General features: G+C 39.5%; 1 protein-coding gene across 1 annotated transcript in view; it reads right to left on the bottom strand.

Moving 5' to 3' along the window:
• Window positions 1–6344: 6344 nt before the first annotated feature.
• AGPAT5 (1-acylglycerol-3-phosphate O-acyltransferase 5) overlaps window positions 6345–16545 on the bottom strand; it is a 114624-nt gene continuing 104423 nt past the window's right edge. The window contains exon 8 of the mRNA XM_077487780.1: window positions 6345–16258. Within this exon, the coding sequence (XP_077343906.1) occupies window positions 16033–16258 (226 nt within the window). The 3' untranslated portion in view covers window positions 6345–16032. The remainder of the gene's footprint in view (window positions 16259–16545) is intronic.

The raw sequence follows: 16545 nt of genomic DNA, 5'->3' as shown, positions 1-16545 counted from the left end.
CTCAGACTGATTTGTGCCGGTTTGTTGCCCCAGATTAATTCTCTAAACTGGGCATCTATTTGAGTGAACCATTTGTGCGTTATCCATATGGGGAAATTGTGGAATATATAAAGAAGTGGAGGGGCCCATATCATTTTAATTAGATTTACTCTCCCGGTAATTGAAAGGGGTAACCTTTTCAATCTGAATTTATGAAGCAATGGAGCCATGTTCAGATCAAGGTATTGAGTAGGGTCTGGGGTCACTTGTATACCTAAGTAGCAGAGTTCCTCAACCCCAGCTACGTCTTTTGCGCAGTCAGGTAGGGGCCTCAGCAAGGGGTCTAGGGGCATAATTTTGTGACTCTTCATTGTGAAATATGTAACTTTCCTCCTGTGACATCTTTGACAAATTTGCCAGGTGCCTCACCAAAGAGATGTCCTCCTTCAAAAGGACAGAAGTGTGAGGTGTGTTTAATATGCAGTTTCACCTGACCAGGCTTTGAGCCACATGATTCTGCATGCGTGGGCAGAAATCGGACAGAAATTCTGGAGATCTGTGTCATAACTCGTTATTAGACATTGACACAAAAGAGCAAGGATGAATGCACTTGCTGTAAATGCTCAGTCAAAGTGCAGTCCTGCAATGCAGGATCTTGTTGGTTGATCATTGCCTTGGCCCAATTTGTTGTGGTTTGACAAAAAGAAATTACAGCAATTGCGGGGTCTACAAGAGTAAAAGAGAGCTTTTAAGAGTGTCTCCAGCTTTGTAAGCTGAATCTTTGAATGGAGAAACATGGTCTCTATATGTAGAGTGAGATACATGTTTAACCACACAGCGACCGCCCACCCGTAATGTAGTGAGAGTCTATCAACAAGTCCCGGCCAATGATTCAAAGCCAGAACCTGCTGATCAGCTGTGTGCAATCACAACCCAGAGCTTGTGTTAGCAAACAACACAGGGCTCTGTAGGGAGGAAGCAAATTTATCAGTTTCTCATCCCTGCAAAGCAGGAATTAGAAGCTGAGAGATCTCTTGATAAAATCAGCACACTGTACACACATTGTTAGGCACATATTTAAACCCTTGAGTGCTCTAGATGTTAACCCCTTCCCAGCCATTGTAATTACTACAGTGACAGTGTATAGTATTATCCCTGATCACTGTATTAATGTCACCAGTGATTTCAGTGGCAGTTATTTCTCCCCAGCATCCGATTACCCACTGCACTATCACAGGCCTAATGTAAGTCACCAATTTCCACCATTACTGGTATATATAAAAAAAAAAAAAAAAAAAAAAAAAAAAGCATACATCTCAATTTTTAGGTGGTATAACTTGCACACAAACCAATCAATATACAAGTATTTATTTTTTTATTTTTATTTTTTTTTAATCAAAAACATGTAGCAGAATACATTTTGGATAAAATGTACAAGGAAATTATATTTTTTTATTGGAATAGTTTTATAGCAGAAAGTAAAATGTGTTTTTAATAAAAAAAATTGGCGGTTAACCACTTAGCGACCACCCCACATTCATTTATGGCCGCTCTGTGGGTATGTGATTGGAGACTAATGAGTCTGGGGTGTGTGCCCCCAGAGACCCGCTCCTGCAGTGATTGGACACAGCAAAAGCAAATTAGCGAGTCCAGCAGACTCAATGTCCGCCGAGACATGCCAGCTGTTCAGGACACAAGCAGAATGCCAGTCTGCCTATGTAGACAAGGCAGACTGTCATTCTCTCAGCAGGGCAAGGTTTTAAACCCTTTTCTGCAAAGTAGGCACACAGATCTTTGCCTTCCCCTAAGCAAAGCACCTCCCCCACAGTGAGGAAGCACAACCTAGACATACATTTAACCCTTTGATCGCCCCCATTAACCCTATTCCCTGCCAGTTTCATTCGTACAGTGATGGTGCATATTTTTTTAGCACTGATCACTGTATTAGTGTCACTGGTCCCCAAAGTGTCAAAATTGTCAGTTAATGGCCCATTTGCCTGCCATGATATACTAAATTTGTAAAAAAAAAAAAAAAAAAAAAAAAAGGTTTGTAGATACCATAACATTTGCACAAAATCAATATACACTTATGGGGATTGTTACTAAAAATATTTATCAGAATACATATTTCCCTAAAATGATGAAGAAATTGGATTTCATTTTTTTTATTGGGTACGTTTTATAGCAGAAAGTAAAACATTTTTTTTCTTTTTCAAAATTGTCACTCAGTTTATAGCTCAAAAAATAATAAACTACAGCGGTGACAAAATACCACCAAAACAAAGCTCTATTTGTGGGGAAAAAAGGACAAAAATTGTATTTGGGTACGGAGTCGCATGACTGTGCAATTTTATGGTAAAGTATTTTATGTTAAAGTAGCACAGTGACAAATAGCATAAAAATGGTCTGGTCATGAAGGGGGTAAAATTTTTCAGGGCTGAATTGGTTAAGACTGCTACCTGAACAGACCACCTTTTTGCAAACTTTTTTCCCACCAGAGCTCGGCAATTTTTGGAGGGGTAAAAAGTTTATAGATGGCACAATCTTTTTTTTTCATGAACAAGAATGGTCTATCTAGGCTTAGCAGGTCTCTTGGAACCTCAAGTTGATGGCGAGAGTGTAACAGCATAGGCAAGCATATTGCATGAAGCCATAACCTCACCTGTGTATGAGTTGGGGGGCTCTGCAGCCTCCTTTAAAGCCGCCTCCAGGTCACCTTCATTCCCTTTTATATCCACGCATATTGGGATCTGACTCAGGTAGAGACTGAGATTGAGTTGTGGAATGATTGTCATGTTTGAGCTCTGAACGTTGATAGCTGCATCAAAGTGGTCAGTTGTCTGAGAAATTGTGACATGGTTGCAAAAAATGTGTTGCATTCTTGAGATACAATCAGATGCATTAAAATAGGGTTCTGCTCTCGTGCAGTGGAAGTATAGTCTCTGTGAGCAGTTTGAGTGCTTTGTGGATATTTGGCAGATTGAATGTTCACCAAAGCTTTTTCTGCAGTTCGCTTGCATCTGGTTTCTGTCATTACTAACAGTGAGGGTATTCCTCTGGAGTACTCAGAACAGGGTTTGTAAATAGAGTAAACATGTGTGAGAAGAAATACGGAGGAACCCCTGTGTCCTGTAATAAAGTCCTCAAGGCAAAAGGGCAGGAGGAAGGACGCGAATACCTTATAAAAGTCTGTTCGCGAAACAGCGGTAGAGTGCAAACTGTGGTGTTGTGCAACATCTGGCCATCTACCCAAGACTAAGCTCTGAGCAATTTAAATTACTCATGCTAAGCATATCACCGAATGGGTCTTCAAGGGATGCACCACAGCCCTGGACATGCATAGTACTTTGCATTTAACTATGCGCATTGCACCAAGTGCTGAGGTGAGTGCCCATGCAGGATCCAGTGCACAAAGCAAGATTACAGGCCATGCCCAAAGTGTCTGGTCTGGATACAGTTCACAAGGTTTCACCGAGGTTGTGTTGATCTGGATGCACTGCTTCTATAGTTGTATTCAAATCCAGTGAAAAGTTGATTGACGAATTTGAAGGGAAAATAAAATGAACGAGTTAAGCTACAACGGATTTCTGTGTAAGAGACGGTAGGAGGATGCCTAGGGGATGTGAACTAAAAGCTTTGCGAGTTTCCACGGACATTAAAAAAAGGTACCAGCCTATAATCCAGGGTCCATTTATATTAGGATCAAACACACACAATAATTATATATATATATATATATATATATATATATATATATATATATATATATATATATATATATATATATATATATTCAGCTTAGTGTTAAGACAGTGTTAATTTTGAGGTCAAATTTCAATTTATTTTTAGTCATAGTCTTGACCAAAATGCCATTTTAGGTATATAGTCGTATACTGTATTCGTAATCTGAATAGTTTTAGTCGTATTTTGTCTACTAAATTTGAATTGGTTTAAATTGTAATGCATTAAGCATTTCTCTAGAATTTTCAAACTCGTATACTTCTGGAGAAAAAAAAATATAAAAATATTTTTTATGATATTAAGGTTTAAACAAACTACAGACACAGATTTAGCCATTATATACTGTCTTTATAAGTAAAACCACGTTTCATTACAAGAACATTGCTTTTTTTGACATAAGTGCAACTTTAAAATAAAAAATAAATTAAAAAGTCCCTCCCTCACATTTTCGTTTGTTGACGAAAATTGTAATGGAATTCTGAGTAATTTTCACTTAGTTTTCGCCACTGAAAACATGCCGCTGACAAAAATGCCGCAAATATTTTCATCAACACAATGAACACTGGTGGTAGAAGCATTTCCAGTGAATTCACAGTCCAAACTGTGGTTTTAAGGCTTGCCTGCCCACTTTTATTAAACAAACAAACGTAAAGTAATTGTAAACGATCACTTTGTAAAACAAGCCATTCAAAGATTGAAATGAAAGACAAAACATTTGTATAGATATAAAAAACAAAAATACCCACAACTGACCATGATGTGTTCTCCTGCTTAGTGTGATCAGGTTTTAATAGGGAAACAAGGGGACTAGCAGGAACACCAGGGACTTCACATAAAAGCAATACAAAGAACAGGATACTTTCTCATACAAGTACATGGTACAGCAGGCACATAACAGGAACATGAAGTGTTGGTAAACGCTTTAAGGAAGGTCCACAAAACAGTTGACGACAGAGGGGGATTTTCATCAACAAAGCCATAATACCTCATGAACACTGGGTGTTGAAAATGCCACTTTTAAAGTGGTTGTATACTCATTTTTTTTTAACTTTTACCTACAGGAAAGCCTATAATAAGATTTACTTGTAGGTAAAAAAAAATATCTCCTAAACCTGTACAGTTTAGGAGATATTCGCCTCGGTATGCGCCGCTGACTGCAGCGGCGCATGCGCACAAGGGGATTCTCGGCTGAAAGTCCGGCAGTGGCCGGCCTGGCCGGGATGAAATCTCCTGCGCGCATGCGCGGGAGTGACGATATCGCGGCTCCGGCCACTCACAGCGCCGGAGCCGCGATACCCGGAAGAAACGCAGAGGGAGCATGACAGCTCCCTCGGCGTGGATCGGGCCAGATGTCGGGGGCCTCGTTCTAAGGTAAGTATTTCATAATGAGCTAGTATGCGGTGCATACTAGCTCATTATGCCTTTTGCTTTGCAGGTGGTAAAAAAATAAATAAATAAATTTGCGGGTTTACTACCGCTTTAAGGACAGTTGATTTGTTTTTCTGACTCTAAAAGCCTCACCATGTTTGCCTATGTGTCCTTGCACACATAAGCATTTACAGGGGTTTAGAGGTAGGAACCTGCCCCCCCCCCCCCCCCCCCATCACTTGCGCATTCAGGAGAGGAGTGGTCAAGCAAAAAAGAAGCTGAACCTGAATAAACTTGTGTAATCGCGCAATAACGCTAGGCATGTTTAGCACGTCATTTCAATGGCCAGAATAAATTAGTATTCTGGCTTTTGAAATGAATGCACAAAATACCTGACACACCTAAATGTGTTTGCAAAACATGGCTTTGAGTGCATTTTTAAGACTGCTTTTCTCCTGTCAGGAGAAAAAGCATTCAGAAGAGCTGAGCAAACACCAAGTTTTCAGGCCATAATGAAAGTACCAAACCACCTGGCCGTCTGTTCAGGACTACTGCTTCGCTTCTCACTGGTGCCTCAAACCTTCCCCCCCCCCCCCCCCCTAGCTCTCCTGGCTCACTCAGCCTCTAGTTACAGCATCCTACTATATGCACCCACTCCCTCTCACTCCCCTGAGACTTACAGATTGTCTGTCGCCTGGACTTGCTTAGCTGCCCCAGCTCTTACATTCCTTCAGACTCAATTAGCTGTCCTGACTGTCTCAGCCCTGTGGGTAAGGAATCTCTCCTTCAACATGGAGTGCCATCTACTGATTAGAGCACCTCTCCTAATGGGAGTAGGTCTGTCTCCTAGATGGAGCACGCATGTGGCTCTTGACAGGAGCTCAGCACTATGGTCAAGTCTTTGCTTATAAGTGTGCACACCTGCACACTCACACAGAAGACAGGTCTCTAATAAGACCTGCACACAAGATTGAAGGCTACGTCCTGCCCAAGACTATGTAAAGCCTTCAAGTGCCAGGCCCTGATTCGGGGTTACAAAAACACAGAAAACAAAAATACCCAGTTTAAGTACAGACACTTTGGGACCCCTCACTCTGCATTTGTGAAACCTGTGTGTCAATTTTGCTTACTGAGCCTAGCACTGTTGCAGTATGCGTTTCAAATCCTTATTTAGCCCTTCCCATGAAGTTCAATTTTACCTGAGGCCAAATGTAATGAAAGGATTACAAAAACAAAATACAGTAAAAATCGGCAAATACAATATGTCAAATCTTTATTCTCTTTACAAATTGTATCAGACATTAACAATAAAATTATAGGTATACAAGTGGCTGAAGCTTGGTTTAAAACAATGGCACTTTGCAATTAGTGTCAACACATCACTGTAAATAAAGTTTACATTAAATCCATTATTACAGTTGCTAAGCCTGAAAAATATGAATAAATATAAAATGTCTGCATCTTCAATAGAATGAAAAAAATGTAACAAAAAAAAAAAAAAAAAAAAACAATCTTCAGTGCATATTTTGTTTAATTTTTCGTTATCAAAGCAAAGCTATACACAAGTTTGATTTCCTACAAGGTCCACTGGCGTCCTCATTGCTTTGTCAGCCGGTTTCCAATTTATTAAAACATATTTCAACACAAGCAATTCTGTATCAACATTTTACCTGCCAAAGCCATTTATTCAGTAACAATCTATTAGATAGGAAGCTCTCACAAGCAAGGCCCTTATAACCCTCTTGTATTTAATTGTAATGTAACTATACTGAATGTCTTTATATTGAAAAGAGCTGTGCAACCTGTTGGCGCTGTATAAATCCTGCATAATAATCAGAGACACTGGTCTAATTCTCCCACTAAATCGTCACTCCAACCAGTAATTGTATTTGGATAGGTTTTCCATATTATCACATCACGAATACTATATTTTATAAGTTTTGCCCACGGGAAACCAGATTTCACTTTTGGGTAGACATATTTATTTAGAAATTCATCAATTATGTTAGCATTCTGTCCTTTAGGTCAGCCTACCAGAATTCCAGGTATTCCCCCTTTGACTATAATTGTAAAGACATCACATCATATTGAACTTTCCATTTGCCAATTTTAAAGAGACATTTGCTGGATTAACAGGAAAGGGCGACTCCCTAATTCTTTTTGTAAGATGCAAAATGTGGAACAAAGCTGAGGGTGTCAGTTTAAGAGACCATCATGTTAGTCAAAGATAAAAGTGTCTGAAAGTGGTTATATAAATGAGAATCTTCCTTCTGCACTGCCACACTTTTGTGATCCTTTCAGTTATGTATATGGAGTTGCTGCTGCTACCACCTACGTGTACTGCCACACAGGCCAAACCATATCTTAATAACATAATGATGCGTTGCTGCTTTAAGAAATAACAAAAATAGAATATGTAATTTAAATAAAATAGTGACTGCATTTATGTATACATGTGTAAATAGTTAAACATAAGTTACTATTCCACATATTGCATTAAAAAAAAAATATATAATAATATACCGTATTTATCGGCGTATAACACGCACTTTTTTCCCCTTAAAAATCGGGGGAAAATCATGGGTGCGTGTTAAACGCCGATCCGCACTCTGTGGAGCGCTGCCGACATTTACCGAGCTGAGCCGAGTGTACTGTGTACTCGGCTCTCAGTCACGCCCAGTCCCGCCTCCTAGCCTTTACGTCCCGCCATTGGCCCGGTGTTGTGTCCATCACAGGAGCCAGGACAAGGGGCGGGACGGGGGCGTTACTGCGAGCAGAGCCGAGTAGCCGAGTACCCTCGGCTCGGCTTATGTCGGCAGCGGGAGGAGACAAAGATCTCGACGGCGGCGGCGGGGGGAGCCGAAGATCTCGGCGGCGGGAGGAGCCGAAGATCTCGGCGGGAGGAGCCGAAGATGGCGGCGGTAAATTTAAAACTAACCATACTGCAATTTTGTGGAAGGCTGCAGGGGGACAGTGGGGGGCTGCAGGGGGACAGTGGAGGGCTACATTGATGGGCATTTAAAATGTAAGGTTTTTTCCTTAAACTTGCCTCCTAAACTTGGGGTGCGTGTTATACGTCGGCACGTGTTATACGCCAATAAATACGGTATACAAAATTATATTGTATGTTTCATAGTATTAATAGTGCTGTATATGTGTGCCAGAGTCCATATATTCACAACAGTTCAAAATTGGTTCTGTTTTCAGAGTACATAAATCACCAGAGTTGCAAACGTGTAATAATGTGCTGCTAATCCAAAACCACAATGTGCTTCAATTCCTAGTGAAATACATGCTCACCTTGAGCCTAGGCCCATATGCAATACATGTCTAAAGTGCTTATTTGTAAGCCTTGTGATCCACCTCTTGGCTATTTAGCCCATATCATGTACAGGGACCCTTTAAGGGGCCAGACCTTCCAGCCACCGGGCACAGATGATGCTCAAACATATGGAAACTTTGAGCCTTTTATTATAAAAATATTGCACTTAGACATAACAAAACATCAAATGGCAGTGTTTCATGCAGCACAAATCACATTTCACCACACTTCTGGTTTTGATGCAAAGCTAAAAGTGACTTGACACGATGTGTCATTGGTCACGTGAATCCTTCCGCCGATGTCACTTCCAGCTTTAATGTAAAGCCAAAGTATGGTGAGAAGCGATTTGTTCTGTATAAAACTCATAGCCATTTGATCTCAGGTCTGTGAGTGCAATAGTTTTATAATATGAAAAAACGGCCTTCCAATGTCGCTTACTGCTATAGCCAGCTGTAGATGGAGGCGGTGGCGAGATTTTTCTTATCACATTTGTATTGGTCCAGCAACGCACCAACACCTTTGCAGCCATTGTGCTACATGCTGGGTGTTTGGTGCGCATGTACCTTTAAGAAGGGGTAGCTTCCTTCAGTCCACCTGCCCCCATCTATCCATCAGAATGCATGTGCCTCCACTGTGGGGACAGTCCTATTTTAGTGTTAGGACCACAGATACCAGGATGCCTTGACAAACCTCTGTGGCTTATGCATGCGTTTGCAAATGCATGCGGACTAAACTCCTGTTTTTAACATACTGTTAGGTTAATTTGGTTGCCTGCGAGCTGGTTGATAGGTAAGCTTGGGTTTTTCCTGGGCATTCCTTAGGCCTTGTTATTTTTATAATAAAAAGCTGAAAGTTTTCATATGGCGTTGCCCAATGATAAATCTATTCTATGTTTGAGCCTCAACTCTGACAGGATGGTCCAGTCCCTTAAGGGGACCCTGCACATTAAGTAGGCAAAATTGCCGGGAGGTGGATCTGCAAGGATTACAAAAAAAAGTTCTTTAGACCTATATTGCATATAGGTCTAGGATCAAGGTGAGCATGTATTTTACTAAGAGTTGAAGCATATGATGGTTTTAGAGTGGTGGCACAGTGGCATTTTATTACAGTTATGGACTCTGCAAACAGACAATTTTGAACTGATTTGAATATATGGTCTGACACAGATATACAGCACTATTAAATGTTGGATGTGCACTATGAAATGTACAATATAATTGAGTATATTCTATATATTTTTTTTTAAAGAAATTTATGGAATAGTAATTTGTGTTTATATTTACACATGTATGTATAATAGCACAATCACCATTTTATTTAAAATTACATCACTAGATTATTAGTATATGGTTAACCAGTTGACGGCATATCAAAAAATTATTTTTTGTAAATTTGGATGCTAGATGACTTCTTTCCAGCATGTGCTTGTAATGGTAGTGAAGCTAGCATGGCTTTCCTACATTCAACACTTGTATCCCTCAACTAGGCACCAAAACCAATCAAGAAATAAAACAAAAAAACAAAAACAAACAGATCTTGAGACATCCACCTAGCAATGCAATTTTGCTGTTTTGGCAGATGGTGATCATAAAAAGAGTAAAAGGATTAGGTGGCACACATTTTATATAAAAGGGCAGTAAAGATATTTTGCTGCATTCACTACCACAATTTCATTCAACGTTACATTTCCAGAAATGTTATTACTAAAACTAGGATATAGTAATTATTGGTGCTTGCTGTAATTAGGTTTTTTACACCTAGGATCATATACATTTCTTTTTAAATTGTAAACTCCTAATAAGCATCTTACTTACTGTACTCATCACTCACACAGAATATGTGCACAGGGTGAGAGCAAAGCAACTATCGTAAGTATATAGACATAAGCACCCTATGTGCCATACATAAAGATTTCAATAACTTCTTTGCTGGCAAATGTCACACCTCCTTAGGAGGCAAAATTCGAGTTACTGAAAATAAGACAACTTACAGAAAGAAGACAAGAAATTCCATAAAATGAAAGATAGCAAAAAAGTGGTGTTACATGAAGTAACACGGTTTCCTTCCATTATCTAACCTACTTTAGAAAAACAACAACTTCATCTTGTGGTTCTAGCAATACCCCCAATTCTTGCTTCCATAGAAAACCTCTCTACAGCTATCTGTAAATACAACATAACAGTTGGGCACTGGAAAACCAAAAAATCGATTTCTGAAATGTCTTCTCTAAACTCCATTATAAGCATGTACATTTTCTCACCAAAAAATGTTGACACCCCTAATCTGATTTTGGAGGGGTGCATCGATTATTGGAAAAAAATTCTACCAAAATTGTCATGGCTCCCAGTTAAGATCTGTAGTAGATCACTGCAGTACTATGTAGCCACATAAGCATTCCCCAACCCAGTCTATTCAGGTAGGATTAAAAAGGAGTACCACTATTTCTTTAAACCGCTTTCTTTACCTAGAAACATGTGGCAACCAAATGGATCAGAATGACCACTTGCTTAATGAACACACCATTATAATGATCCGACACTATAAATTATTGGCCTTTAAATTAAAAGATCGATTCCGGGCAGATTTTTGGCAACAGTCAAATACACTGTGTAATGGCAGTACATTTTAGCACTTTCTAAATGTAGTTTCGGCCATATGAAAATCCCTCAGCACCCAGTAAGGGTGGAAAATGTGGAAAATACAACACTCCAGGGCACCATGGGACTTGAAACTGAACCTATGTATCTTGCTTCCACACACCATTTATCAAATGTCAGATAGCATGTTTAAACAATGAATTCCAAATCAAATCAAACTTGATCAAAGAACATATAGACTGTGATGGCAAAATAGTGTGCTTTCCTAAATGAACATAGGCCAACTGCTAAGCCATGCAGAAATGCAGACCATTTGAGTATGGAATCTTAAATGCTCAAGGAATAAAAAGGAGTCTTTCACTTTTGCCCCAAAAAACAAAGACAATTTTTTAATTCTAAAGCACTACTGTACAATCATTCCTAACATGAGCTTTCACAAATCAGATAGAAGCAAAACTACTGTGTAGCAATAAAATGGCATTTCCCATCATTTAATGGCGATATACCTGATCGCAGTCTTTCCATAGTTGACAAGGAAATTGGGTTCATTCTCCTTGCCCTCCCATCCCAAACTCCAATGTACCAAATTGGCCTACTGCCATTGAGGATAGCCTTTCACAGTACTCCCACGAACAGCAATAAAAGATTTAGCCTGATCTTTCAGCCAATTCAAGTTTAAACTCTGAGAATAAGTAAAGAAAGCCCTAACTCAGACCTTACACAGGGTTTATGACTCTTTACCCCCCATGTGACAGTGCTGGACCAAATACCAAACACTAGCACGGTCACTTGAGAGGAAAGTGAATGATTCACATGCAGCTCCACACCCAGAAGGTATACAGAGTGGCAGGGGAGAGAAAATATGTTTCTTTGTCCTTATTATATTTTTCCTATGAGTGCATAGACAGGAAAAATATGGACTACACATGTACTAAATATTCAAATAAGTTCCATCAATGAACCTGCAAGAAGACATGGTCCAAAAACTCCATGGATAATATTTATAAAGCAGTAAATCTGACATTCACTGCAGGTAAATCCTAAAGGACAGTGGTTGAGTCACCAGCAGTGAATGCTGGGTAAAGGTTCACCTCCAGTCCTAAGACATAGAAATGAGCGATAACATGACCGCTGAATTCTCAGTTCTGGGTCTTCACTGAGCAGGGAGCAGTGACTAGCAGTCACCATTCTCTGCTCTGCCCCTCCAATGCTCATTGAAGTTCCGGGCTGTGGAGTGGGCAAGAGCGCTGGCTCATGTTGTCAGCAGCACGCTGGGAGGCTTAGCCAGCTGACAATCAGGCATTTAGGTGGATCCCAGTCTTTAGCCTCATACACATGATTGGACTTTAAACAAAAACTTTCCTGTGGATTTCTGTACAAAGGGCATTGGCTGTGAACTTGTTAAGCATACACACGATTGAAAATTTTCAGCCAACTTTCACTACATCATGTGGCTTTTCTGCTCTTTAACGCCACCTTTGGTCAACTTATGTATTGTTGTCTGATCTTTTGCATTGGTTCTGAGCATGCGTGTTTATGAAGTCCGATGGTTTTCAGTACACAGGATCGGACTTTGCTCCATCTGACTTATGTTGTCGAAAAGTCTGTCTGTTCGCAAAGCCAACAAACTGAAAAAGTTTGTCCGATGGAGCGTACTCACGGTCGGATGTTGCCTTAAAACAGCTAATTTGCATGTTTGCTGTCAAAAAGTCCTATTGTACGGGCCTTTAAAGTCACAATCCTTCCAGAGCCTGGGACCAGCTGCGTGACATCAGCAGACCGCAGCCTTCAGTCTGCTCTCAGCTGAATCTGAGTTACAGCAGTGCAGAAATAAGTGCACTCCTGTGGCCCAGAATGTATAAAGCTTTGGCCACACTTCTTGTATCGATCTCACATTTTGGAATTTTACTAATTTAGGCAAAGATACATAAGGGCCTACTTAGTAGAAAAATAAAAATCCAGGCTAAAACTTAAAGCGATATTAAAGTCTTGTTTTAATAAAAAAATACCAAACATGTTATACTAGCCTGCTCTGTGCAGTGGTTTTGCCAAGAGCAGCCTGGATCCTCATTTTCTGGGGACCCGCAGCAGTGCCTTTGGCCCCTCCCTCCTGCCAGGTGCCCCCACAGAAAGCAGCTTGCTGTGGGGGCACCCAAGCATCTGCACTCCTGAGCTGCGGCTCTGTGTGTCCATTCAAACAGGAAGCTGTGGCTCAGTCCTGCTGCCTCCATCTCCCGATTGACTTATGGGCTGTGATTGACAGCTGCTGTAAAAAGCCAATCAGGAGTGCGAGTCCACAGAGAGGCAAGGCTCTCAGGAACATCACTGGATTGAGGAGGGGCACAGGTAAGCATTAGGGAGGCTGGGGCTGCTGCACACAAGGTTTTTTACCTTCATACATAGAATGCATGAAGGTAAAAAAACCTTGTGCCTTTACAATAACTTTAAGACCTTTGCACACCATTAAGAAAAGCTGACAAATTACTGTATTAAATCGGTGTATAACATGCACTTTTCCCCCCTGAAAATAAGAGGAAAATTGCAGGTGCGCATTATACGCCGACAGCGTATCTCAGAGTGTCACCGGAAATCACTGAGCAGTCATCTCCACTCGGCGCACACCAAGATGACTGTACATGAAGCAGCAGGAGCTAGCAGCTTCTTGCTGGATTGCGGAGCGTTGGAGTGGCTGAGAGGCAAGTCACACCTAAATGCTTGCAACACTTTATGGGCATTCATAAGGGATTTCATTGGGGTCAGTTAAGAGCATAACAACATCACCAGCAAATAAATTGATGACATGGGAGAAGTAAATGGAAGGCTGCAGATGGACACAGATCTAGCTGCGCTGAAGCTGCAGATGGGTACAGATTAGGCTGCATTGAGGCTGCAGATGGGCACTAATCAGGCTGCATTGATGCTCACTGACCTTATTTTGCTTAAAAGGGATTTAAAAAAAAAAAAAAAATAATTCCCCTGAAACTTGCCTCTTAAATCAGGGTGCGTGTTACATGCTGGCACGTGTTATACGATGATAAATACGGTATTTCCTTTTATACCCTGGTCAGCTCACATCTATGTAAAAAATTGCAAATATCTTACATATTTTAACACAAATAGAACATTCCTACCCTGCTCATGAACATTAAATTGTTAAAGCAGCTGAACATTACATATAATTTTAAAGATGTCGACTATAATGAGCACAGCATGACAGGAAAATTAAAAACAAAATTAAAAAGGCACATTTGTAGCATGAGGATCAGCATATAAATTCTCTAGTGCATTGGCCAGCAGTATAGCATAGCACCATACCAGCATTTTAACAAATGTCACATAACCCTTTATAACTTTGACATCAAAAAATAAAAATGAGGGGAAGAGTACAATGTATAATTTGACACATATCTGCAACATACAAATGCACAACTGAAACATGCAACACAATTAGAAAAGAAGCACAGAGAACACAAACATGCTTTTATAACCTGTAGTATCTAGCACCACAACTTTTGTTTTATTTTCTTGGTTATAATTTTATTCTGAGTGTATAGACATGGAACAAATGTATTAAAACACACACTAAAAGAAATTCAAATATATTCTATCAATGAGCCTAAAAGAAGTGTTATAGAAGAACTCTCTTCCCAGATACTTCTTTCATGCCCTTTTAATGAGAATAGTCAGACAACAGCTTTTTCAGTCACATTCAATTCTGAGTTTCGATGTCACATTGTGGTGCAGTGCAGTGTTTCACACGGACCACTAAAGCTGGTCTTGCTTATGTAGAATTAAATTCAAACAAGAAAGTATAAAAATCAAATTTGCGACCATTGAGTGGTGCATTTATGGACTCTAATTACTTTTAATTTGAGTAGTACGTCAATGTCTCGATGCTCATAGAACAAATGTTCTAGTTCTGGCTTACGTTTGTTATGTGCATGTGCACAATACAAGTTTTCATGGTGAGGAGCAAATACAAGAATCAGAAATTAGTTTGTTCAATTAAAATCAGCCGTGTCCTTGATTTTTTTATTTGCTTGTTCTGTTCAAAACCCATTGTTGAATTGACCCCTTTAACTCTCAGATAACTGAATGAACATGGATATCTTTTGAACAAAATTCTGCAGGTATAAGACCAGGTTTAGTGCAGACTTCCCAACTCTCTCCTTTTTTTCTCAGAACTATAATATATATATATATATTTTTTATTATAAAAAATGTTCCCATACGCCTACCTTGATGTGTGACATTTTAGAGGTCCCCTGGGGAAACACTGCCTTACTGGACAGGTAGGTCGACCGTAAAAAAAATAAAAATAAAAAAATAATAAAAAAAATAAACCCTAATTTTCCAGGCCCCAGAAAATGGAAGGCTTTAAGATAGATAGGTGTTATATACATGTGACTAAAAAGTGTGTACAGTTGGATAATATAAAGTTCCACTTGTAAAACAAATAATTTGAGGTCAAAGGTTAGAAAAGTGAACTGCCTCTTTCGAAAGCCAGCTGGGTTCAGCAACCTCTAATGGTCTAACTGCAGAGACAAAATAAACAATTAGGGCTAAAAACATGGCTGTGTACCAAAACTGCAGATTTCGTGTTTTGTGTATTTAGCTCTGGTTATTTATTTTTTAATCTGAAGCCATAAATACCAGTTCCTGGCTGACTTGTCTCTTTAAATATTGGCACATTTACTTATTCAAACTGTGTGGCAGCAGCAGATTTGTAACCTTTGACCATTAGACTGGATGGTGCACACACTATTGTCAGGTAACAAAAGGGTATTCCATGGCTATAAAATATAGTTGGGATCAATATACTAAGTGACCCTTTTCTTTAAAGTTAGGAAAAAATGAATTGTAAGCAAATACCAAATATTATTTGCATGACATGTATCACATTGGTATCAGTCTTACATTTTACTAGATGACCATGGATAAGGCAATATTTACAATGTATTCCGTTATGGGGGAAAAAAAAAAAAGTTTTGGTATGATGTGCAGCTGACTTGAGACCAAGTCTGTTCAGGCCTTAATGCTGACCCATAGACAGCCAATCAAAGTTGCATATATCCACGTGTTGACATAAACTTTCCTTCCAGTTTCTGTACATAACATGCCAGCAGTTACACCAGTTAAAAGTAACAAAGATGGCACCGTCTTTTTCAAGCCAAGTTTGGCAGTATGACCTTCCCCAGGAAACTTATTGCGTTTTTCAGGATCTGCAGCCTCATAAAACTCGGTCAGTAACCTAGAAGAAAATAATACAATTATTTATTTTATGTTAAACCAAAAACAAAGAACTGTCAAAACGTTAAACTATAAAGCAACAACATGATTCGCACAGTGACCATGGCACAACAGTATGGCCTATGTCATATCAAAACTTAGTATCGTTCATTGCAAAGTATTAAATGTTCTGTCAAATATATACCAAACTCTACATTATTTTAAAAAAGATGGTGCATATTAGACCTCATTTTTGGACTAATAAATAACTAGGTAGGAAATGGGGGTTTGCTGTTGTTGAGGTCTTTA

The sequence above is a fragment of the Lithobates pipiens genome, unplaced genomic scaffold (assembly GCF_037356315.1).
Source record: "Lithobates pipiens isolate NorthernLeopardFrog02 unplaced genomic scaffold, aLitPip1_a1.2 Scaffold_18, whole genome shotgun sequence".
Lineage (NCBI taxonomy): Eukaryota > Metazoa > Chordata > Amphibia > Anura > Ranidae > Lithobates > Lithobates pipiens.
This window is presented reverse-complemented; position numbering and strand designations above follow the sequence as displayed.